The 22,683-nt window shown below is 38.8% G+C and overlaps 3 protein-coding genes across 3 annotated transcripts; 2 read left to right on the plus strand and 1 right to left on the minus strand.

Moving 5' to 3' along the window:
• The first annotated feature begins 631 nt into the window (after positions 1-631).
• On the plus strand, positions 632-5,081 carry LOC124542274 (mitochondrial ribosome-associated GTPase 2). The gene is made up of 6 exons (XM_047120232.1): positions 632-996; positions 1,643-1,769; positions 2,308-2,435; positions 3,165-3,351; positions 3,653-3,739; positions 4,739-5,081. The coding sequence occupies exons 1-6, from the start codon at positions 727-729 to the stop codon at positions 5,050-5,052; spliced, it is 1,113 nt and encodes a 370-aa protein (XP_046976188.1). The 5' UTR covers positions 632-726; the 3' UTR covers positions 5,053-5,081.
• A 920-nt stretch (positions 5,082-6,001) lies between these two features.
• On the minus strand, positions 6,002-16,026 carry LOC124542280 (zinc finger protein 709-like). The gene is made up of 11 exons (XM_047120243.1): positions 15,778-16,026; positions 15,300-15,419; positions 13,811-14,029; positions 13,055-13,285; positions 11,940-12,058; positions 11,183-11,279; positions 9,967-10,082; positions 8,796-8,907; positions 7,706-7,807; positions 6,516-6,647; positions 6,002-6,109 (listed from the first exon to the last, which is right to left on the minus strand). The coding sequence occupies exons 1-11, from the start codon at positions 15,880-15,882 to the stop codon at positions 6,035-6,037; spliced, it is 1,428 nt and encodes a 475-aa protein (XP_046976199.1). The 5' UTR covers positions 15,883-16,026; the 3' UTR covers positions 6,002-6,034.
• A 503-nt stretch (positions 16,027-16,529) lies between these two features.
• On the plus strand, positions 16,530-19,885 carry LOC124542281 (RNA pseudouridylate synthase domain-containing protein 1-like). The gene is made up of 5 exons (XM_047120244.1): positions 16,530-16,974; positions 17,539-17,776; positions 18,044-18,202; positions 18,729-18,846; positions 19,666-19,885. Exons 1-5 carry the CDS (start codon positions 16,882-16,884, stop codon positions 19,868-19,870), a joined length of 813 nt encoding a protein of 270 aa, XP_046976200.1. The 5' UTR covers positions 16,530-16,881; the 3' UTR covers positions 19,871-19,885.
• The last annotated feature ends 2,798 nt before the right edge of the window (positions 19,886-22,683 follow it).

Consider the following 22,683-nt stretch of genomic DNA (forward strand, 5'->3'; position numbering starts at 1 on the left):
ATAGAGTATTCGAGATAAAGGTTTTTGTATATAATACATGGACAACATATTAAAGAAACACTAATAATTTTAGAAGATTCTAATGTGATGTCGTAAATAAACAAAGTGTGTAGAATATCCAGTATCAGTATTGCAGCCATGCCAGCCGGAGCGTGTCGCTAGTATACACTAAATCATTGGAAGTAATTAAACTTTAATAACTTGTTTGCGTAGCAATTAATTAGTTAGGTAAAATTATTTACTTACTTAAATATATACTGTTGGAATGAACAAGAAACATCTGCGTCGCGTCACACAAATTCCCTTAAATAAAAGGCGGGAGTTTTGCAGCTGTCATTATGATTATTACTGTGTAATGTGATTGTTGATGGTTGTGTTGTAGAGAAGTATAGTAAGTGTAAGAAAGTTTTTTCTTTTGTTTGGTAGATTGATTGTTGGTATAATTTAAAGGTGTTTTTTTTTTCTTTTAGTAATTTCTTCATGTGGTTCTAAAAATACAAATATGAATTAAAAATAGTTATATTTTTAATTCATATTTGCATTTTTGCTACATAAATTTTGACCGCGTGGAATGGTGGCAAGAATGCTAGCATGTAGTTTCCGAACAATATATTAAAGTGTCATACGTCAGTGTCAATGTGAAAATAACATTATTCAATCCAATATGTCAAATAGCAATAGCAAAACAACACAAAATAACCTAAATTAATAAATGTATATCCAAAGATGAGGCTAGCCATATTATATCGTGGCCCTAAATTAGCATTTTCACAAATAACCCGTAACCTATCGAATGATAACGTGCCTAAAGCGTTACGTAGTCTTAAAGCAAAATCAACCCGTAATAACCCACAATATTACGTAGATTCTTGTAGAGTTCGGACTGTTGGTGGGAATGGGGGTGATGGTTGTGTGTCATTCCTCAGTGCCTGGTGCAAGGAACACGCCGGGCCTGACGGGGGGGACGGTGGGCATGGCGGTCACGTCATTTTTCAGGTAACGTTTGCTTTTCATTTGTTTATTTAAAAAGCTTAACGTTCTAAAGTTTTAAATCAAATCAAAATATCATTTAATCAAGTATATAAAGCCCGAGATGCTTAGTGGTTAGAACGCGTGTAGCTAAACCGATGATTGCTGGTTTAAACCCAGGCAATTGCCACTTATTGTTCAAGTGCCTAATTTGTGTGCTCGGTGGTGAAGGGAAACATCTTGACTAAACCTCCATGTCTCTAATTTCATAGAAATTCAGCCATATGTGTAGTCCACCAATCTACATTGGAACATCTATGTGGAATATGTTCCAAACCTTCTCCTCAAAGAGAGAAGAGGCTTTAGCCCAGTAGTGGAAATTCACAGACTGTTGTTGTATCTACATAAAAGCACTTTTGACTGAGTGTTAAATGAAATGTAAACTAACAATCAGTTTGGGAGGTAAATTCCACCGAAAAGAACCGGCAAGAAACTCATTTGTCACTCCTTTCCACTATCTTTTATGCCTATATAATTACATGGTATGTGAATAAAGTAATATATAATTTATATATATGCTGCCAAATACTATATCCACAGTTTTACCTTACCACGAGAACCAAGATTATATGTATTTGTTGATGCTAATGTGGATATTATATTATCTTTCAAGGCTACACACTCAAAAAAGAGTTTGAACCATTGTAATTCAGTGATTCAAGCGAAACACGGAGATAAGGGCTCACGAAAGGACTGCAATGGAAAGAACGCTCAGCACATTGTCATACAAGTGCCGCTAGGTATGTGTATAAGTATATTTATTTTCTTAAAAAGATTTAAAAAGATATGACTTACATGAGAAACACATTATTTATATGAATATACATTTGGTTAAACAGTGATATCACTACAATATATTAGTATAAATTATATCTATTTAAAGCCGAGATGGCTCAGCCATTAGAATGCATGCATTTGCAATGATAATTGCTGGTTGAAACCCGGGCAAGCACCACTGACTGTTCATATGCTTAATTCTTTTAATGCTCGATGGTGAAGGAAAACGTTGTGAGGAAACCTGCATTTGTCTAATTTCATAGAAATTCTGCCACATGTGTATTTCACCAACACTCTTTGGAACAGCGTGTTGGAATATGTTCCAAAACCTTCTCCTCATAGGAAGAGCAGGCCTTAGCCCAGCGGTGGGAAATTTACAGGCTTTTGTTGTATGTCATGGGATTCAAAACATTAACTATAAATTTTAGTTACAAATTAAAAATGATTCGAATCAAACTGGCTTCGATGAAATGTTCTATAAATATGTATATTATATTTCAGGTACAATAATCAAGGATAGTACGGGCCGTGTGGTTGGAGATTTAGAGGAGGAGGGCACGATGTTTGTGGCGGCGAGGGGGGGAGCCGGAGGGAGGGGGAATAAGTTCTTCCTCACAGATACAGAACAGGTATGTTTTTAATACTGGTATACATATGTTAGAAAGGTCTTATGTTTGATATCGATACAATTAATAATAATACTTATGTCTGTTATTTCAAAATAGAAAACACTTTAATGTTATTCCTTAATAGTAATCGCCCGAGTCTTCGCTTTCGTTGGTGTTGGTTGTCATGTGTCATGCAAATAAAAAGAGCCTATGTCCTTTCTTACAGCTCAAATTTGCTTCATACAAACAACAACAACTATAATTTCCCACTGCTGGGCTAAAGGCCTCCTCCCCCTTTGAGGAGAAGGTTTGGAACATATTCCACCACGCTGTTCCAATGCGGGTTGGTGGAATACATGTGTTGCAGAATTTCTATGAAATTTGTCACATGCAGGTTTCCTTCACCGCTGAGCTCGAGATGAATTGTCAAGATAAATTAAGCACATGAATCAGAGGTGCTTGCCTGGGTTTGAACCCGCAATCATCGGTTAAGATGCACGCGTTATAACCACTGGGCCATCTCGACTCTCATACAAAAATTTCATCAAATTCGGTTAAGTGATTTGGTCGTGAAAGAGTGTCAAACAAACAGACAGACAGATATACTTTCACATTTATAATATTTAGGTAAACCAACTCGCTAAAACGCAGCGAAGCCGTTGGGGGCTGATAGTAAAAAATATTTTGATTTTATAAATCTACAAATTGTGAATATAATTAATTAATGATTAATTTCGAGGAATATCCCAGGCTCCGATGGTGGCAGAGTTCGGTGCGATAGGGGAGACCTATCAGTACACATTGGAAGTACGGTCCATGGCCCACCTCGGTCTCATCGGGTTTCCCAACGCTGGGAAGAGCACCCTACTGCGGGCGATCACTCGCGCAAGGCCTACCGTCGCCCCTTACCCCTTCACCACGCTCCGACCACACATAGGTATTATCAACAACCTGTAAATTTCCCAATCATGGGCTAAAGCCTCCTCTCACTTTGAGGAAAATGTTTCGAATATATTCCACCAATGTGGCAGAATTTCCATGAAATAATACACATGCAGGTTTCCTCACGACGTTTTCACTTCACAGAGCACGAGATGAATTATAAACACAAATTAAGCACGCAATCATCAGTTAATATGCACACAGTTAATATTTAGATACACAATTTTTTTTTCTTATTAATTGTATGTATTCTATCTCTTTCACTTACTATGACGTAATGATTGTTCTGTCGGTAGGGATGGTGCCGTACGATGATTATGAACAAGTGGCGATAGCTGACTTGCCCGGTTTGATTCCCGGGTCGCACAAGAATTACGGATTGGGTGAGAATTGCACTTATAACGGATAATATACGACGACCCCCTTGGTCGAGTAGTATGTACACCGGTTTTCATGGGTACGCCACTCGGAGGCCCCGGGTTCGATTCCCGGCCGAGTCGATGTTGAAAAAAAATTTTTCTACGTTGTCTTGGGTCTGGGAGTTTGTGGTACCATCGTTACTTCCGATTTTCCACAACACAATTGCTTTAGCTACTTACATTGAGTTCAGAGTAGTGTATGTGATGACCAATATTTATTCAATATTGTTTTGGTTATATTTTTTATTTGTAACGTTAAAATGTTAGGTTAGAATGTTTTGTAAGGATTAAAAAGCTTCTGAGATTGTCTATGAGAATACCATTAAAAGTTACAGAACGTTTGGATATCGAAGTGGAAAACTTCTCAATATAAACGTATAGTGCGACACAACTTAGATAGCAAAATTCGTAAAACCGATCACATCGGAACTAAGTACGCCATCCCAAATTATCAACATTCATTTCTTATGTGAATATGATCTTTACGCAAACGTAATAACTTGTAATATCATATGACTTAATATATTCGTCAATTTGACACGTCGACATAGTTAAACTGACGCGAGAATTTATAGCGTCGAATAGCGTCGAATGGCGCGATAGGGAGCTGTTTCTATTGGTTGTGTAAATCCATATAAGTTGTGTCGCACTACACCCGAGTCCCAGGTGACATGTAACACCCCCCCCCTCCGATCCCCGTGCCGCGGGCGCCGAGGGAGCTGTTTCTATTGGTCGTGTGAATCCACATCTAAGTTGTGTCGTACTACACCCGAGTCTCAGGTGACATATAACCCCCCCCTCCGATCCCCCGTGCCGCGGGCGCCGAGGGAGATGTTTCTACTGGTTGTGATAATCCACATCTAAGTTGTGTCCCACTACACCCGAGTCCCAGGTGACATGTATTAGCACACGTGACGTAAGTGTGTAACACCCCCCCCTGACACCCCCCCCCCCCCCCCGCAGGCATCCAGTTCCTTCAGCACGTGGAGCGCTGCCGCGGGTTGGTGTTCCTGCTGGACGGCGGCGCGCAGCCGGCGCGGCAGTACGCGACGCTGGCGCGCGAGGTGGCGCGCTACAGCGCCGCGCTGGCGGAGCGGCCGCGCGCGCTCGTCGTCAACAAGCTGGACGTGCCGGGCGCGCGCGCCGCGCTCGAGCGCATGCGCGGCCGCGGCTTGAGCGTCGTCGGCATCTCCGCCAAGACGGGCGCCAACCTCGAGGAGTTCCTGGCGCTCGTGCGACGCATGTACGACGCCGACGCCGACGCGAGTAGTGATTAGATATTTATATATAGTTTATTGATTAAATGTTTTAATTGAGAGATGTTTTACTTATTCACCCCTGTGTGTAATGATAAACTTAGGAGTGAAGATGTTATGTCCCTTGGACAGGATTGTCTTTAATCTGTTGGAGACTCTGGGCGTATAAGGGTAATGGGGCCTCTGTGACTTTGACAGGACACTTTTGTCCAAATAGACAAAGTAACTTTCATTGTTCTTCAATTTGGGAAAAAATAATGCTTTGTTGTAGTACCTAGTTAGTGATTTATTACCATCAGAAAAATCTAAATTTTTATTTTGTAAATATGCCCTAGTTTTATTTAATCTGGGGCCCCTATCGATCAAAGGGCCCTGGGCCTGGATATTTGTCCAAAAATTTCTCGAAGACTACAAACCGTATGGAGATGATCATTATTATACATACGTTTAGCAGCTTTGGCGGAATAAATATATCGCGAAGCAGCCGTTAATACACCGATTTCTTTAAATTTCCCGCGTAATGATGGCCAAGAGCTAATATTGTAAATAGTTCGGATTATAAATAGAGCTTCTTTATCTGCAGAATTAATACTTTTTCAATATCTGCTGCATTATATAACATATAGATAATCTGCTCTTTTTTTATGATAGGTTGGCGGACGAGCATATGGGCCACCCGATAGTAAGTGTCACCATCGCCCATAGACAATGACGCTGTGAGAAACATTAACTATTCCTTACATCGTCAATGCGCCACTAACCTTGGGAACTGAGATGCTATGTCCCTTGCGCCTGTAGTTACACTGGCTGCCCATTAAGATTTGCTGGTTGTCTATCTCATGTTCTTTTATTAAACCGATTTTGATGAGATTAGGTATGGAGTTAGTATTACAACCCCCTCTACCACGTGCGAAAACTAGTTCTCTATAAGGAAGACTGTCGGGTATCAGGTAGTGAAACAACCAAAACATAGTATTATATATATTTATTACATAGCGCTGCGCTAGACGGGCCCCGGGGACGGCAGCTCCGCCGACGCCTTCTTGCTCTTCTTGGTCTTCTTCGGCTGAATTTTCATCTGAAAAACAAATAACAACTTTCAAGCACTTACTTATAATCCAATACGAAATATTACACAGTATAAAACAAAGTAGTTTACCGCTGTCTGTACCTATGTATGCTTAGATCTTTGATACGCAACGGATTTTGATGCGGTTTCTTTAAATAGATATAGTAATTTGAGACGATGGCTTTTGTATAGAATGGACAATATAGTAAAGAACTGATCATTTTGGAAGTTTCTAATGTGTTGTCGTAAATAAACATATTCTGTAGTATATTTAGTATCAGCATTGCACCCGTGCGAAGCCTGGGAGGGGTAGGCTAGTAATTGTAAATTCTTCTCAATTGTATGTCAAATGCAGACAAGTGTTATGTGTGTGTGTGTGAGAGGTGGGGGGGGGTTGTTGTAGTCGTCAGGTTACCTTGTAGTGCACCTCGCGCACGTGTCGGTAGAGCGAGGAGTACCAACCGAAGGCGGCGCTGCACTGCTCGCACGAGTACGGCGTCTCGCTCGTGTGCATCGCCACTATGTGGTACTTCAGCTTGGCCGCGTTCTGCGTACACACACACAGACACGCTCAGCATATGTATATGTAAGACCTCTACCATTAAGGTTGGAGGTTTGGAACAAATTCCACCACGCTGTTCCAATGCGCGTTTGTGGAATGCACATGTGGCAGAATTTCGATGAAATTAGACACATGCAGGATTCCTAACGATGTTTTCCTTCACCGCCGAGCAGGAGATGAATTATAAACACAAATTAAGCACATATATATATAGTGGTGCTTGCCTGGGTTTGAACCTGAAATCATGGGTTAAGATGCACGCGTTCTAACCACGCAGCCATCTAAGCTGAACTGAGACAGATTGTAATCTGTCGAAATATTGTGGACTGTGAGATATGTTTGCAATTTAACGCATTATTTTACTCTATATTGTAATCTATCGAAGTTAAACTGTTAGATTACAATCTGTCGCGCGTCAGATTGTCAACTGTCGAAGGCTCTTCCTGATTGGCCGGTCTCATTGTAGGAGCGACCAATCACGTGTCACCGTTATTATTCGGTAGTTTACATTGTAACTACGTAAATTTCTGTTAAAACTCTAACCGAACCTAAATATTATGAGCTATCTAAATTGTTTATATTATATTGATAGATTAGTTTAACGAGACGAAAGAGATTTTTAAAGGGACGAAAATATATGTCGAAACCACGAATTTAAGAAAAAACACGTGTCCAGAAATGATTATCTTAATAATAATAATAATTTAAAACTATTTGATTGTTGAATTAATAATTTTTAGTGAATTTTGAAATGTCAAATTAGTCTGAAATATTTTAGTGTTCGTAAACAGCTGTTATGTTGAGTGAATAAGTCTACCCACCTATTTTTGTTATAAAAGACAAAGCGCCCGCCGGTATCGACAGACTTGGTCAAGGCATCGGAGCGATCAGTCCTCCTCATATTGGAATAAATCAGAGAAGAATATTTCCTGAGTTAAATTTCAAACTTGCGATGATGGATAATGATCGAAATCGAGCTCCATTATATATAACGCCAAAAAAATCAATGACGTCATAACTTTATCGATATGAAGGTCACTGACCTGATAGGACTTCCCGCAGACGTGGCACAGATTATCCTTCTTCTCCTTGTTCCTGTGCACGTTTTGCATGTGTACGTACAGCGACGTGTGACACTTGAACGGCTGCAAATGAGACTCAACTCAACTCAACTAATTTCAAGATGTTATGTGTTAATAGTTGGTGGTGGTTTGTGCAAGTCCGTCTGCGTAGGTACCACCCACTCAACAGTTATTCTACCGCCAAACAACAGTTCACAGTATCGTTGTGTTCCGGTTTGAAGGGTGAGTGAGCCATAACAACAGGCTCAAGAGACAAAACATCTTAGTTCCCAAGGTTGGTGGCGCATTCGTGATGAAAGGAATAGTTAATGTTTCTTAATGGTGAACTAACCAAGTTAAAAATAGCATTTTTTATGCTATTGGTTGACTAATGGTGCCTGTAGTTACACTGGCTCACTCACCTTTCAAACAGCAATACATGCTGAGTTCAAATTTGATGTGAGTTAGACGATGTAACAACGAGGACAATGTACAGTCAGAGTAAGAAAATTTATTCCTCTATCAAGACTTAGACCCTTAGTACCTTTTGAATTTAAACACCAATAATTGCGACGCAATATGTCATTCTCGATTCGTACAGCAGATTATCGCTCACACTGAGCACACGAAAATAGATCTTAAGGTGACGAACCTTTTCTTACTCAGACTGGATATAAGAAAAAACGACTCCCAGATTACATCGCCTAGAACCTTCCCCTTCCCCGCACCACCCCCTCACCTATTTTTTTATGGTATAGGTTGGCGGACGAGCATATGGGCTGATGGATAGTGGTCACCATCGCCCATAGACAATGACGCTGTAAGAAATATAACTATTCCTTACATCGTCAATGCGCCACCAACCTTGGGAACTAAGATGTTATGTCCCTTGTGCCTGTAGTTACACTGGCTCACTCACCCTTCAGACCGGAACACAACAATACTGCATACTGTTATTTGGCGGTAGAATAACTGATGAGTGGGTGGTACCTACCCAGACGGGCTTGCACAAAGCCCTACCACCAAGTACATTGCCCTGCCCCCCCCCCCTTCCCCGCACCGCCCCCCTCACCTTGTCGCAGAGCTGGCAGCGGAACTTGATTTTGTTGAGGTGCTCCCAGTCGACGTGGTCGCGCAGCCGGGTCTTGTTCACGAACCGCTTGCCGCATTCGTTGCACATGAAACTGAACGCGACCGTCGTGAGCCGAACCTACCACCAACTACCATACCACTCGTGCCACCACACTACCACCGGTAATTAATGTAATAGTTGAACCGACAGTAAATTCTGTGCCCAAGTATTTCCCCGTCCCCCCTTATCCCGTATTAAACTGTAATGATGAAACTAAATGGACGACAGTGGTCGAGTAGGGTGTACACTAGTTTCCATGGGTACGCCACTCCGAGGTCCCGAGTTCGTTTCCCGGCCGAGTCGATTTAGAAAAAGCTCATCAGTTTTCTATGTTGTCTTGGGTCTGGGTGTTTGTACCGTCGTTACTTCTGACTTTCCATAACACAAGTGCTTCAGCTGGTTACACTGAATCAGAGTAATGTATGTGATGTTGTCCAATACTGTCCAATATTTACAAACTGTTACATTACCAGTTAGATTATTTTCTGTATGTAGTGTATATGTTAATTTAAAATCTTATATTAGCGATTAGGAGTCATTCATTGATAACGTAAGACGATTTAGGGGTGGGGGGTATGGACCATGAGTTATGTTTTCTTAAAAGGGGGTGGAAAGGAGTTTCGCGAGTGAAACCGCGCGATTCTGGAAGCTCTCTGGATCGGATCGGCGTACCTTAAGGAACTTTCAAATTACAAATAAACATTTCAAAAAATTGTTACCTTGAAAAATAAACCGAACGTGTATTATGTTTTTTTCCTTTAGATTCTTACGTAATGAATATTAAACAAGGGTGAGGGGATCGGCCTATTTTTTTTTCTTATAACAAGGGTTGGGGGAGGATGTAGTCAATATACTCTCTTGTAATAAATGAATGGTCCCTTAGTCACTACGACATGAGCTCTGTGCCCGTGCGCACGGAGGCGTGTGTGCGTACGTGTGTACATGCGTGTGTGTGTGTGCGTGCGTTTGCGTGCTTGCGTGTGTGTGCGTGCGTGTTGCGTGCGTGTGTGCGCGTGCGTGTGTGCGTGAGTGTGTGCGCGTGCGTGTGTGTGAATGCATGCGTGTGTGAGTGCGTGTGTGCGTGTGTGTGTGCGTGTGTGTGCGTGCTCACGTGAAGTCAGTCTCGGCGACGTGTCTGCGCGACACGCGCAGATGCTGTCGGTAGGTGGCGACGGACGCGAAACGCTTGTCGCACGTGCGGCAGTGCAGCTCGCCCGAGTCGCGCGCCTGCCGGGGGAACAGTATTTGGGTCACTTATATGTCTTGTATTTACTTGGTGGTAGAGCTTTGTGCCGTCTGGGTCGGTCTCATCTCTCATCAGTTATTCTACCGCCAAGCAACAGTACTCAGTATTGTTGTGTTCCGGTCTGAAGGGTGAGTGAGCCAGTGTAACTACAGGCACAAGGGACGTAACATCTTAGTTCCCAAGGTTGGTGGCACATGGACGATATAAGGAATAGTTAATATTTCTTACAGCGTCATTGTCTATGGGCGATGGTGACCACTTACCATCAGGTGGTCCATATGCTTGTCCGTCAACCTATACCATAACAAAATATGTCTCTTTGAGGAATATCCTTTATCAACATCAGCCTGAGTTTATCTCCCGCTGGACATAGGCCTCTCCAAGTGTAAGCCACTGTGGTCTTTCTCTGGCTACTCGCATCCAACTCCTGTCTGTCATCTTACTTGTCTAAGAGATATCCTTAGTTTCCATAAATATACGAATCAACTAAAGCTTCGTGTAAATTGGCTACATATTGACGAGAATTATCAAGTCGACTGCGAGCTTTTCTGGCGCTCAGAAAACCATTAGAGTTGTAATATATTACTGTATAAACGTCGTATGTGCCAAGCTTTGAAGCTGCAGCATTTCTGGGTTTTCCTAACAATATTAGACAATTAGAGTCGAGATGGCCCAGTGGTTAGAACGCGTGCATCTTAACCGATGATTGCGGGTTCAAACCCAGGCAAGCACCGCTGATTCATGTGCTTAATTTGTCTTTATAATTCATCTCGTGCTCAGCGGCGAAGGAAAACATCGTGAGGAAAACTGCATGTGACAAATTTCATAAAATTCTGCCACATGTGTATTCCACCAACCCGCATTGGAACAGCGTGGTGGAATATGTTCCAAACCTTCTCCTCAAAGGGAGAGGAGGCCTTTAGCCCAGCAGTGGGAATTTACAGGCTGTTGTTGTTGTTGTATTAGACAATTCCCATATACCCCTCGAAGAGAGGTGACCACGTGCCACCAAATTAACAATTCCCTCATTCAATAAAATATCGCATAGCTGATAAAACTCGTAATAAATATCCAGGTTTACCTTATGACTCCTCATATGCCGTCCCAGGTTCGATTTCCACTGGTAAACTTTCCCACATCTCGGGCACGGATAACGGTTCTGCCCTTTGTGAAGTACACTGGAACACAATTACATTTATTAGTAACTGAGAGGAGCGTGTTTTAACGCGAAACGTCGTAAGTGAAGGAGTGTGTTAGTTTCCAAAAGGTCGTATGTGAAAGGGTGCTATAATAACGAAAAGGTCAATTCTCAAAGGTTCGTATGTGACAAAGTGTGTTACATTCTCAAAAGGTCGTATGTGAAAAAGTGTATTATAATAACCAGAAGGTTGTATGTGAAAAAGTGTGTTACATTCTCAAAAGGTCGTATGTGAAAAAGTGTGTTAAATACCTAAAAGAAGGCGTATGTGAAAAAGTATTACAAATTCTCCATAAGTTCGTACGTGAAAAACTATGTTTATTGCTTAAAAAAGGTCGTATGTGAGTTGACTTATGTATACATATTAAATAAATAATAAATAAATAAATATGAGACAACATCACATACATTTCTCTGTTCCCAATGTAAGTAGCTGAAGCACTTGTGTTATGGACAATGAGAAGTAACGACGGTACCACAAACACCCAGACCCAAGACAACATAGAAAACTAATGGTAATCTACATCGACTCGGCCGGGAATCGAACCCGGGACCTCAGAGTGGCGTACCCATGAAAACCGGTGTACACACCACTCGACCAAGGAGGTCGTCATATTTGCCCAAATCAGTCGGGACTCACTTGAGGTGGTATCTGTAAGTCTTTCTGGAGCTGAAGATCTTCCCGCACTCGACGCACTGCGGCTTGTCCGGCAGCTGCTCCTTGCTGCGCGGCCTCACGCCGTTCTTCGGAGCCGATTCCTGAACATCGGAAATATAACCCTGACTTATTTGATGGAGTCGTTTGGCTTAGGTTACTGTATATAATTAAATAATACCTGTTGACTTCCAAGCAGGATACATTAATTGAAATAATTGTATTTAATTAACATGACGTTGTATTTTTTAAATGTTAAAAAAGAGTAACTACTGAGTTTCTTGCCGGTTCTTCTCGGTAGAATCTACTTTCCGAACCGGTGGTAGCTTCACTTAATTGTAAAATGACGATTCAAAAGTGCTTATAAAAGCCTACTTGAATAAAGTTTATTTTGATTTTGATTTTGATTTTGATTAGGACAATTTAAAATAAATCAAATCGAAAACAGATGTTTATCGAAGTATGTTTTATTAATTTTTGCATAAGAAATCGCTGAATCTGTGTGCTTAATTTGTATTTATAATTCGACTCAAAAACATCGTGGGGAAACCTGTATATATATAAATTTAAATATCTCAAAGGGAGAAAAGGCCATAGCCCAGCAGTGGGAAATCACAGACTGTTAATTTTAAAGAGCCGAGATGGCTCAGTGGTTAGAACGCGTGCATTTTAACCGATGATCATGGGTTTAAGCCCAGGCAAGCAAAACTGAATATTCATGTGAATAATTCATAAAAATTCTGCCACATGTGTATTCCAACAACCCCATTAGAGCAGTACGGTGCGTCACGGTAGCATGCGTAAGCGATCCCGTGGCGTCCATCGAAAGACGGAGAGGTACCCGTGCTGGTTGGTAGGTGCTGGTTTTTTAGTGGGTAAACCCGGCGTACTTGGGCGCACTCGGCGTCCAGGGCTCCGGGGAGTCCCACACACCCCCCACTTTCCATCACGTGGGGGAAGCGCGTAATGCGTTTTTCCAACGAGAAAAAAAAAAGAGCAGTATGGTGGAATATGTTCCAAACCTTCTCAAAGGGAGAGGAGAACTTAGTCTAGCAGTGGGAAATTTACAGGCTGTTGTCATTGTTGTAATGTTAACCTACCTCAACGGCATGTTCACTATCAATATGAGTCTGCAACTCCATCTCATCCTTGCACAGCGTCCCGCAGTCCTTACACTTAAAGGCATCAGTCTCATTGTCAAACCACTTCTTGCTCTCCGTCTCACTTTCAAGGCACTCCGGTTCAACGTCACTCGCTACTTTTATTATCTTCTTCACTTCCATTTTCTTCTTTTTTAACTTGACTTTTTGTTTTGTTTTCTTTTTTGTTATCTATAAAGATTAATTAATATTTAGTTGTGTAAACAATTCACATTAACATTAAAAGTTACAAATTTATCTATACACATAATAAAATTGGAGTTTATTTTTGTAATATTAAAATAACCGCTTTTATACTTAATGTATATGTATGTTTGTCTGTCTCTTTGTTCCGGCTAATCTCAAATACGGCTGGATCGATTTTGACGAGACTTTCACTGGCAGAAAGATGATATAATGAGGAGTATCATAGACAACAACAAAAACTTTTTTGTTAAACGCACACGAAGTTGCGGGCACAGCTAGTGTAATACTAAGAATTTTGATGTGCTTTTCTGGTGTAATAGTTACCATTGTAGATTAACTCAGAAACTATAGATGAACGTGGGAAACTAAATGGATAGGCTTGTGTTATTATAATGCTGATGCAAAGCTGACACTAAATGTACCACAAAATGCGTTTTAACAACATCACTTTAGAATATTATAAACATTCCTCTTGAATCTATTTTTTATTACATGAAATAAACGACTTACCTTTTTGACTTTCTTGTCTTTAATGTCATCGTCGACGACTAAATCGTTTACAAACGTCTCCGGTTCATAGTGGGTGTCGTCGTCATCAGTCACCTCATCTTTGACATTCAGATCCTCAATTTCAACCTTAACTTCGAACTCCGGATAACTTATATTGTGTACGGAATGAATTTGTATCTTCGGCTGCTTTTCTAGTGCATGTTTGAGGTCTGTAGTGTTCTGTAATGAAGAATTATTACATATTTCATTATCAAATACACTGAAGTAGATTCCTTTATATACTCTGAGGATACAAGCCAAAATTTTACATTGAATTTAACATTAGTGATTTTCGACAAGAGTAGCATATTAAATGTTGAAGTAGTTGTTTGTAAGTAAAACTAAAGTGTATAAAGTAGAAGGGATGATATGGATGCAATGTTTTTGACATCCATCTATACATTTAATAAAATTGGAGTGTCTGTTTGTAAAATTAAAATAGCCCTTTATACTCAATGCATATATATTATACATGGTACATATACCAAAATTACATTTTTTACAATCTTTGTCGGTCTATCTGTCTGTCTGTTTGTTCCGGCTAATCTTTGGAAGAGCTGGACCGATTTTGACGGGACTTTCACTGCCAGATAACTGATATAATAGAGAGTAACTTAGGCTACAATAATATTTTTTTTGTTATATTCAAAGGCGTACAAAGTTGCGGGCACAGCTCGTACTTAATAAAAAACAATATTTCTCGGTATTTTCAAGTCTGTTACGCAGAGGTTCTATAATTAAACCCACACTACCAATAATGCCCCTTTTAGATTGTAGTAAGATATTTTTATTATTATTTAAATAAATTGAACACACAATTCGAACGATACTTCGCTTCTATTGGTCAATGAGCACGAGGTGATCGCCAGCCGCACTGATCTTTTTCTTGAATCAACTTGTGCGGCATCCGCATCCAAATCCGCATTTATCTCGGATGCGGAAGTGGTTGCGGATTTCTAAACTAATGCGGTAGTTCCGCATTGGCGGATGCAAATGCGAATATTCGCAACATCCCTAATTAGTAATTAAGGAATAGTGTTGTGTTATAAATGAAAATAAGTTAATAGCTTATACAAAAGTATGGAACACATAATGAGGTGCTTATTGTAGCTAAAGTTACTCCAGTTACATGAGTTTTCTATCAATGAAAGTAATGTCAAAATTGATCCAGCTATTCAGAAATTAGTCGGAACAAACAGATAGACAGACAAAACAAAAATTGTAAAAGACTTTAGTAAAAAGTGATTATTTTAATATTACAAACAGACACTCCAATTTTAACAAATACTGAGTTGAACAGTAAATCAAATAAATAGAAAGATAAGAAATGGAAATGGCCCCATGGAATTTTCCTATGGAGGAATGATAATGCTCGTCTCTTACATGTCAATATCTACTGTAAGCCATGTAAAGGAATTTAGTGCCTATAAAAGAGATATAATATACTCACATAGTCCAGTAGTTCTTTGTAGCAGTATTGCGCTTGCCTTTTAAACTTTATGTAGCGATGTAGCATCGCTTTACACTCCCAACAGAGGCGGATGCAAATGGACAACATGTCTTCTGAAATCTATTTCATAAAACTTAAGTAACTCTTAACACGCCACGCACAAAATATTGTAACAGAAAACAATTTATAAAATCATAATTTGAGGATTTATTTTGTTAAATAAATCATCAGTGTTTTTATTATTATTACGTAATTTAACTATTATCATAAACTGCAGTAGCACAGTAAGATTATGCGTTCCGAAATATATTTGAAAGCGCTCCAATATTCCGAATAAAAAATAACAAACTATTTAATAAATATAGTGTCATTACATTGAAAACAAATAACGTAACAAAATAAGTTATTCAAATACATATTCTAAATAGTAAGTAAGTAAGTAGTTCAGTAATAGTAGTCAACTTGAAAATGAACTTACCGAAATTTCGTTTAATATTTGTACATAAGTCTGTTGCAAATCTGTTCCAGCGATGTAAGACAAATATCGCCCCGAACATAAACAAGCCGTGCACAATTCCTCCATTTTTATATTTAATTAACTTTCTAAATGTTCTCGAGGTGACATTTATTCATTATTAAAAAAATATTGATTGTATTGTTTTTTCTGTAATAGTTTAGCGTCCTCTTGCATTCAAGAATTCCCTTTGTCATAAAATTGACATTTGGCGTTTGATAAATGTTGCCAGCGGGTAACACCACTTTGTTTTATATTTTTTGTCAATACAACAAAAGAAAAATGTAAATATATAATTATAAATTTTATAATATAATTCAATTACAGCAAAAAGTAAACAGAAAGAATAAACACTCATATTATATTTATTATAATACTAGATTTATTGCAAGCTACTGATCTTAAATATGACACTTATGCATAATTAAAAACAGTAGATATGACTCTAAGAATGCAAGTTAAAGTAACATTCTTAGTTTTGTTGTAAAATCGAGGATCCTTAAATAAGAAATTGGAAAATTTTCCTAAGTTTACTTTACTATCAATTAAATAAAAATTGCGTATTAACTAATTTGAAGAGAATGTTAATAATTATATCCGTTATGTTATATATGCCAAAGTTTATAAAATATTGTTGATTCTTCATCTTCAGTCTTCAAAATACAAATTAACTAACCTCAACTAACAAAGCCTACCAACATTTTAATTTTTGTATTGACCTTTGTAGGCAAAAATATATAGCAACTTTTTTGAAACTAATTTTTTTTGTTATTAAAAAAAAGAAAACGTCTCTCGATAGTTTTGGAAGAATTGCGAGAAGAAAAATCTATATAAATGTAAAATATTTAAAAATTTATTATAAAGCCCAGGACAAAATGCATTTGGAGGAATTACTAAACGCCACTCTTGATAGAACTATCCAGGCGGCGTTTCAAACTCTCCTTTTGCATTTATGTCCAAGGGTATCACACTTCGTAACAAGCATAAAAATTGAACAGTTAAATCCCAAGAGTTCAACCTTTTTACATTTTTAACATCTTTCATTATTTGGATTTGTGAGCAATCAACATGGCCGTCACAAAATTACACGAAGATGACGATTATGTTATTGTCAATAAACCATATGATATGTTCATTAATTCAAACGATGAGAGTGAAAAGGTAAGCATCCTTTTAAGTTTCTGAAGATCAAACAAATAAATTTTAGGTTATATTTTTGTTATTGCTAGCAGCTTGACGTTGACATTGTTTTTTTTTTGCATATCTGGACACCAGTCTTATTGCCTTTATAGTTATATAATTCCACAGACTATGTTTTAATTACTTTAAACGAGTTTCTGCTAAACATGAAGCAGACCTAATCAAGTGATCAAATTGAGTTTATAATTCAATAAAATCGATTTTATGTAAAGCGTGTACAGTAGGTAGTTATTACATTTTTAATTCTTACTTGCTAGTAAGTCTGGATAGATACCTCCTATCACCTATTCTACGCGTCAAACAGTAAGACTTAGTTATTTTTTGTTCCGGTTCAAAGGGGCTTTCGGAGGGTTTCACTCATTCTGAATGTAATTATGACACAACATGTTTGTTTGAATGCGCAACAAACTTTGGAGCTTCTGTAAAAAAATTAATGACCGAAGATTCTTATAGGCGATAACTAGTAGATGTTTCCGTTAATTCTTCCATCCTCTATGAAATAAAATATTTATTTTGTATTTCCAGAACACAGTAGCTTGCCGCATCGCATCGCACGACTCCCATCTATCAACATCTGTGAATCCTTTACATTTCGTCCAGCGTCTTGATTACTCGACCAGCGGTGTTCTTTGTATAGCCAAGAATAAAAAGGCTGCAGCCAGAGTAGGCAGGCTGTTCGAGAAGAGGCTGACGAGGAAATATTACATGGCTGTCTTACGACGGCATCCACCGTTTGAGGTGGCGGATATTAAATACGCAATCGGTGAGTATTAAGGCTTGGACACGTCACCGTGAGATTACAAAATTCGTTAGATGACAATCTATTTAATTAGATTGTAAACTGTCGAAATATTGTGAACTCAAAAAATAATGTCAGAATAGAAGCAATGAATGACATGTATCTAAGACTGATTTCCTAACCACTGTGATCTATTTCACAATAGAAATGACGTTAACAGGCTTATTTGCAAAGTATCAAGAATCTCAAAAACCAGAAAGAAATAAAAATAGTATTGCCTTCATCCTGAAGGAGTAGATCCGTCGGAGGAGGGCGCGCACCGGATGCGAGCGGTGCGCGCGGCGTCGCCCACGTGTCCAGCGCGCGCGGCGCACACGCGCGTCCTGACACTGGAGTCGGGCACCTATTGCGGGGAGCCCGCCAGCGTGGTGCTGCTCAAACCCATCACAGGTCAGATCATCACACTGGCGCCGCCGTTTTGTTATAACTTGACATCTCCTTATCTATCGTATCTTATTGAGTTTTTCTGTAGAAAAATACCGTGTAACTGCCCGTGTTTCGAAAATTACGTATAGTCTTTTCCCATCGGAGATAGAACAAAGATAAACAAACCTTCGGTATAAGGATTTCCTAATTCGATTCGATTGGCTAATTCAAGTATATTGTGCATTAGTTTATTGATGATTAATATATCTTTATTTATATACAACACTATTGCACTTAACCACTTACTTCCACTTTAATTTTACTTTCAATATTTCGCCATTTATAATGGCATTTTTCAACAAATCCTTATTAAAGATATCATAGATTAATCAAGACCTCGATCGATGTGACGTCATTTTGCTGTCAAATGATTTTTTGCCTTTTTTTCTGTTACGGTTGGAATAGACTATAGAGACGTTAAGCTCTTTCCGATTTGGTCGTATTTTATCGTATATCGACTCTCATCGATGTACCCTGGTTTCCGGTCCAGGTCGCTCTCACCAGCTGCGGGTGCACTGCATGACGATTGGTCACACGATCCTCGGCGACTACACATACAGCAACAGGGCTGATACCGCGCCACATAGAATGTTCCTACACGCTACTAGGTAATTATTAATTGTTGTCTGTCATCATAGTTCATGACTGCACCACCTACCCCGATGGCTTTGAAAAATCTCTCAGATTTGGTTGTCTGGAAGAGATGGGTATGGAGCCATAAATCCGCCCATTGTACCCTTTGAATATTGTAAGTGGAATATCTGTCACAGGCAAGTTACGTCACTAACCGCATTGCAGCGCCATATTTTCAAAGTACCATTTTCGCGCGCTCGTAAAATTTTTAATTTGATATTTTGTCCGTACATATGTACTAGAATTAAAAAATAAATAACTTTTACTGGGTTCCTTAACCGCTACTAAATAATATAAATGGATTCTTAAAAACAGTCAAGAAGCCTATTATAACAATGTGTTCCTATGCGAATGAAGAATTTCTAATGTAATTCTAAATTTCTATGCGAATGGTGGTAGGGCTTTGTGCAAGCCCGTCTGGGTAGGTACCACCCACTCATCAGTTATTATACCGCCAAATAACAGTACTCAGTATTGTTGTGTTCCGTTGGAAGGGTGAGTGAGCCAGTGTAACTACAGGCACAAGTGACATAACATCTTAGTTCTAAGGCTGGTGGCACATTGACAATGTAAGAAATAGTTAATATTTCTTACAGCGTCATTGTATATGGGTGATGGTGACCACTTACGATCAGGTGGCCCATATGTTCGTCCGCCAACTTATACCATATAAAAAATTAAGCAGATTATAGTTGTCTGCACAAACATAAGACTATCAAAATTTACTCAATCCGGGGCGGATTTAGTGTTGCTCAAATAGTTGGAATAATTTATTTTAGTCGGTAATTTTCTAGATTAGTGTTACCATTCCAAAGTAACACGTTGGACATCCAGACGGAGGAACCGTTCTTCGCGGACGAGCAGTTCGCGTCCAAATGGGAGTCTGAGAAAGTTTTCTTCAAGTACAGAAGTAGAGAAGATTTCGTGTCCGTTTGTGACGTCATTGATGAAAACCGAATCGACGGGCTGCGGTACCAGGAATTCTGTTTTCAAGAATAAATACTGAGCAAATACTTTGTGTCGTTTTATTTTCCTATATTCGTAGCTATTAGTCGCCCGCTGCTGCTGCGTTTTAGGGTTTTGGCTGTCATGTGTGGCCGAGATGGCCCAGTGGTTAGAACACGTGCATCTTAACCGATGATTTTGGGTTCAAACCAGACAAGCAACACTATATATATATGTTCTTAATTTGTGTTCATATCGTGCTCGGCGGTGAAGGAAAACATCGTGATGAATTTCATTGAGATTCTGGCACGTGTGCATTCCGCCAAGCCGCATTGGAACAGCGTGGTGGAATATGTTACAGACCCTCTCCTTAATGAGAGAGGAGGCTATTAGCCCAGCAGTGGGAAATTTACAGGCTGTTACTTTTGTCATGTGTCAGGCAAAAAATGCCTATGTCCTTTTTTGGAGCTCAAGTATCACATGCTAGGGTCGCTGGAGGCGTTGGGTCGGTTACCCTTGTCGCCAAAGATATCTTCTTTATAACGAGGGCTGATTTTTAAGTCTCGTCGTTCGCTGATATTCCGCGATTTATAAAAAAATTGGCATTTTTAATTTTTTGAATTTGTAAACAAAAGAATGTTTTCAGATTAGTCGAATAGTTTTATTGTATCGTTTACTTAAAGGCGACAAGTCAGTTGTAAAAATGAAAAATCTGCGTGCGATATTTTTTTACTTTCAGAGGGGATTATCGCGATTTCAGTACTTTGAAGACATCGCTCCTGTATTTAGTGTTTAACTGCCTTTTTTAATTTAGTGCCTTGATTCAAAAAGAAAATAGTATGTAATGGACTATTTCCTAAGCGTTTTTAATAGAATTATTTAGTATTCAACCGACTTCCAAAAGGAGGAGGTTATCAATTCGTCTGTATTTTTTTTATGTTTGTTACCTCATAACTTTGCACTGGGTGGACCGATTTTGATAATTTTTTTTTTGTTTGAAAGGTAGTGCTTCCCGTGGGGTCCCATTTTTTTTTTATTTTTTTCCGATGATGGTATCCATATGAAAACGACATAAGTCTTAAATTTGCATTATGTATATGCGCGACAAATAGGTGAATAACTGAAAATCACGATAACCAATTTTGATAATTCTTTTTTTATTATAAAATATATACTTCCATATAAATACATACCAATAACTATAACTACATGATATAATCGTTAATCGACTTTTAAGTAGTCTAATATTTTTCATTTCATTTAACTTAGGAAGACTCTAAAAAATATGTTGAATACGCAATTATTTTTATTACTTTTTCGTGCATATTCATTTGTTTTAAAATAGTGTTTTGTTTGAAGTCGGTTTTTCTTTTTGTTAAAATTTTTATTTATTGCATTATAACTTTACACCTTTGACAAGAGATTATTATTAAAATCTAGTGTTAACTGTTTGACGACCAACGTGTTCGAGTGGTACACCGGTTTTCATGGGTACGCCACTCCGAGGGCTCGGGTTCGATTCACAGCCGAATCTATGTAGAAAATTTATTAGTTTTTTATGTTGTCTTGGGTCTGGGTTTTTGTGATACCTTCGTTACTTCTGATTTTCCATTTTTTTTAATGGTATAGGTTGGAGGACGAGCATATGGGCCACCTGATCGTAAGTGGTCACCATCACCCGTAGACAATGACGCTGTAAGAAATATTAACTATTCCTCACGTCGTCAATGTGCCACCGACCTTGGGAACTGAGATGTTATGTCCCTTGCGCCTGTAGTTACACTGGCTCACTCACCCTTCCAACCGGAACACAACAATACTGAGTACTGTATTTGGCGGTAGAATAACTAATGGTGGTTGGTGGTACCTATCCAGCCGGTCTTGCACAAAGCCCTACCACCAAGTAAAGTGCCCATAAGTGCTTTAGTTACTCACATTGGAATCAGAGTAATGTATGTGATGTTGTCCAATATTTATTTATTTCCTAGGGTTGGTGAAGAATAGAAATAAAAATGCATTATATATTATTAATCTTTATCGCCTTATCTAGAACACAGGACATTTTAAAATTAAGAACTAAAAGTTCATCTTACAAAATGAATCAATTGTGTTGTATACAAATCTCTTTCTAACGTATAGCCTTAAAGAGGGATAGCTATATTAAAGAAAGAAAAGAATAGCAAATAAATGTCTGTAAGCTGAGTGACTTCATTCAAAGTTGAATCCATTACAGAACATTGTGAGGTAACCTGCATGCCTCGGATAAAAATCTTACATTCACAAAAACTCATATATATGTAGTACTGGATCCAACCAATTACAAAAGCAAATTAAATTTGATACTTGCTAGATTTGAAGGTATAACCTTCAGCACGTATCAAGTGTAATCCACTTGGCTGTCTCTGCTATAATTATAAATCAATTCGTATACAACACAACCAAGGAAAGACGTGTGTTTATTGCTTCGAACACATACGGCTTTATTTATAAATGCCATTGAGGAGTCAAACATTTATAAGTGCAGTCGTATGTTTATAAAAAAAACCACTATTTCTCAACCGACTAATATCGCCTCCTTCTTACATATCACATATACTATATCATACTGTGAATTCCCTTTGAAACTATAACTATAAATATTGGAAACGACGTTTTATGACGTAAAATATGTCGGTAAGCAAGCACGTGTTTGTCAACATGTCAAGGAAATAAGGCAAATGTTTGTGTTGACTGTACACGTTTAAAACGGTCAGCATATGAGCCGATCCCATATTTACTTTGTAACAGTGTTAGAATAGTATCGCCTTTCCGTATCGCTCCGTCTCTTTCTACAAGTTACATTAGAGATTACGAAATAAGGGATGATA

Source organism: Vanessa cardui, chromosome 30 (assembly GCF_905220365.1).
Source record: "Vanessa cardui chromosome 30, ilVanCard2.1, whole genome shotgun sequence".
Classification (NCBI taxonomy): Eukaryota; Metazoa; Arthropoda; class Insecta; order Lepidoptera; family Nymphalidae; genus Vanessa; species Vanessa cardui.

What these genes read in the sequence shown, in the direction of transcription:
- LOC124542281 (XM_047120244.1), top strand. Translation starts at nt 16,882, where the DNA reads ATGGCCGTCACAAAATTACACGAAGATGACGATTATGTTATTGTCAAT. An exon ending in GGATATTAAATACGCAATCG is followed by an intron (nt 17,777 to 18,043) that starts GTGAGTATTAAG and finishes TTCATCCTGAAG; the next exon opens with GAGTAGATCCGTCGGAGGAG. An exon ending in GCTGCTCAAACCCATCACAG is followed by an intron (nt 18,203 to 18,728) that starts GTCAGATCATCA and finishes TTTCCGGTCCAG; the next exon opens with GTCGCTCTCACCAGCTGCGG.
- LOC124542274 (XM_047120232.1), top strand. Translation starts at nt 727, where the DNA reads ATGAGGCTAGCCATATTATATCGTGGCCCTAAATTAGCATTTTCACAA. An exon ending in GCGGTCACGTCATTTTTCAG is followed by an intron (nt 997 to 1,642) that starts GTAACGTTTGCT and finishes TTATCTTTCAAG; the next exon opens with GCTACACACTCAAAAAAGAG. An exon ending in GCACAAGAATTACGGATTGG is followed by an intron (nt 3,740 to 4,738) that starts GTGAGAATTGCA and finishes CCCCCCCCGCAG; the next exon opens with GCATCCAGTTCCTTCAGCAC.
- LOC124542280 (XM_047120243.1), bottom strand. Translation starts at nt 15,882, where the DNA reads ATGGAGGAATTGTGCACGGCTTGTTTATGTTCGGGGCGATATTTGTCT. An exon ending in AAGACAAGAAAGTCAAAAAG is followed by an intron (nt 13,286 to 13,810) that starts GTAAGTCGTTTA and finishes TAATCTTTATAG; the next exon opens with ATAACAAAAAAGAAAACAAA. An exon ending in ACTTACAGATACCACCTCAA is followed by an intron (nt 11,280 to 11,939) that starts GTGAGTCCCGAC and finishes ATTGTGTTCCAG; the next exon opens with TGTACTTCACAAAGGGCAGA.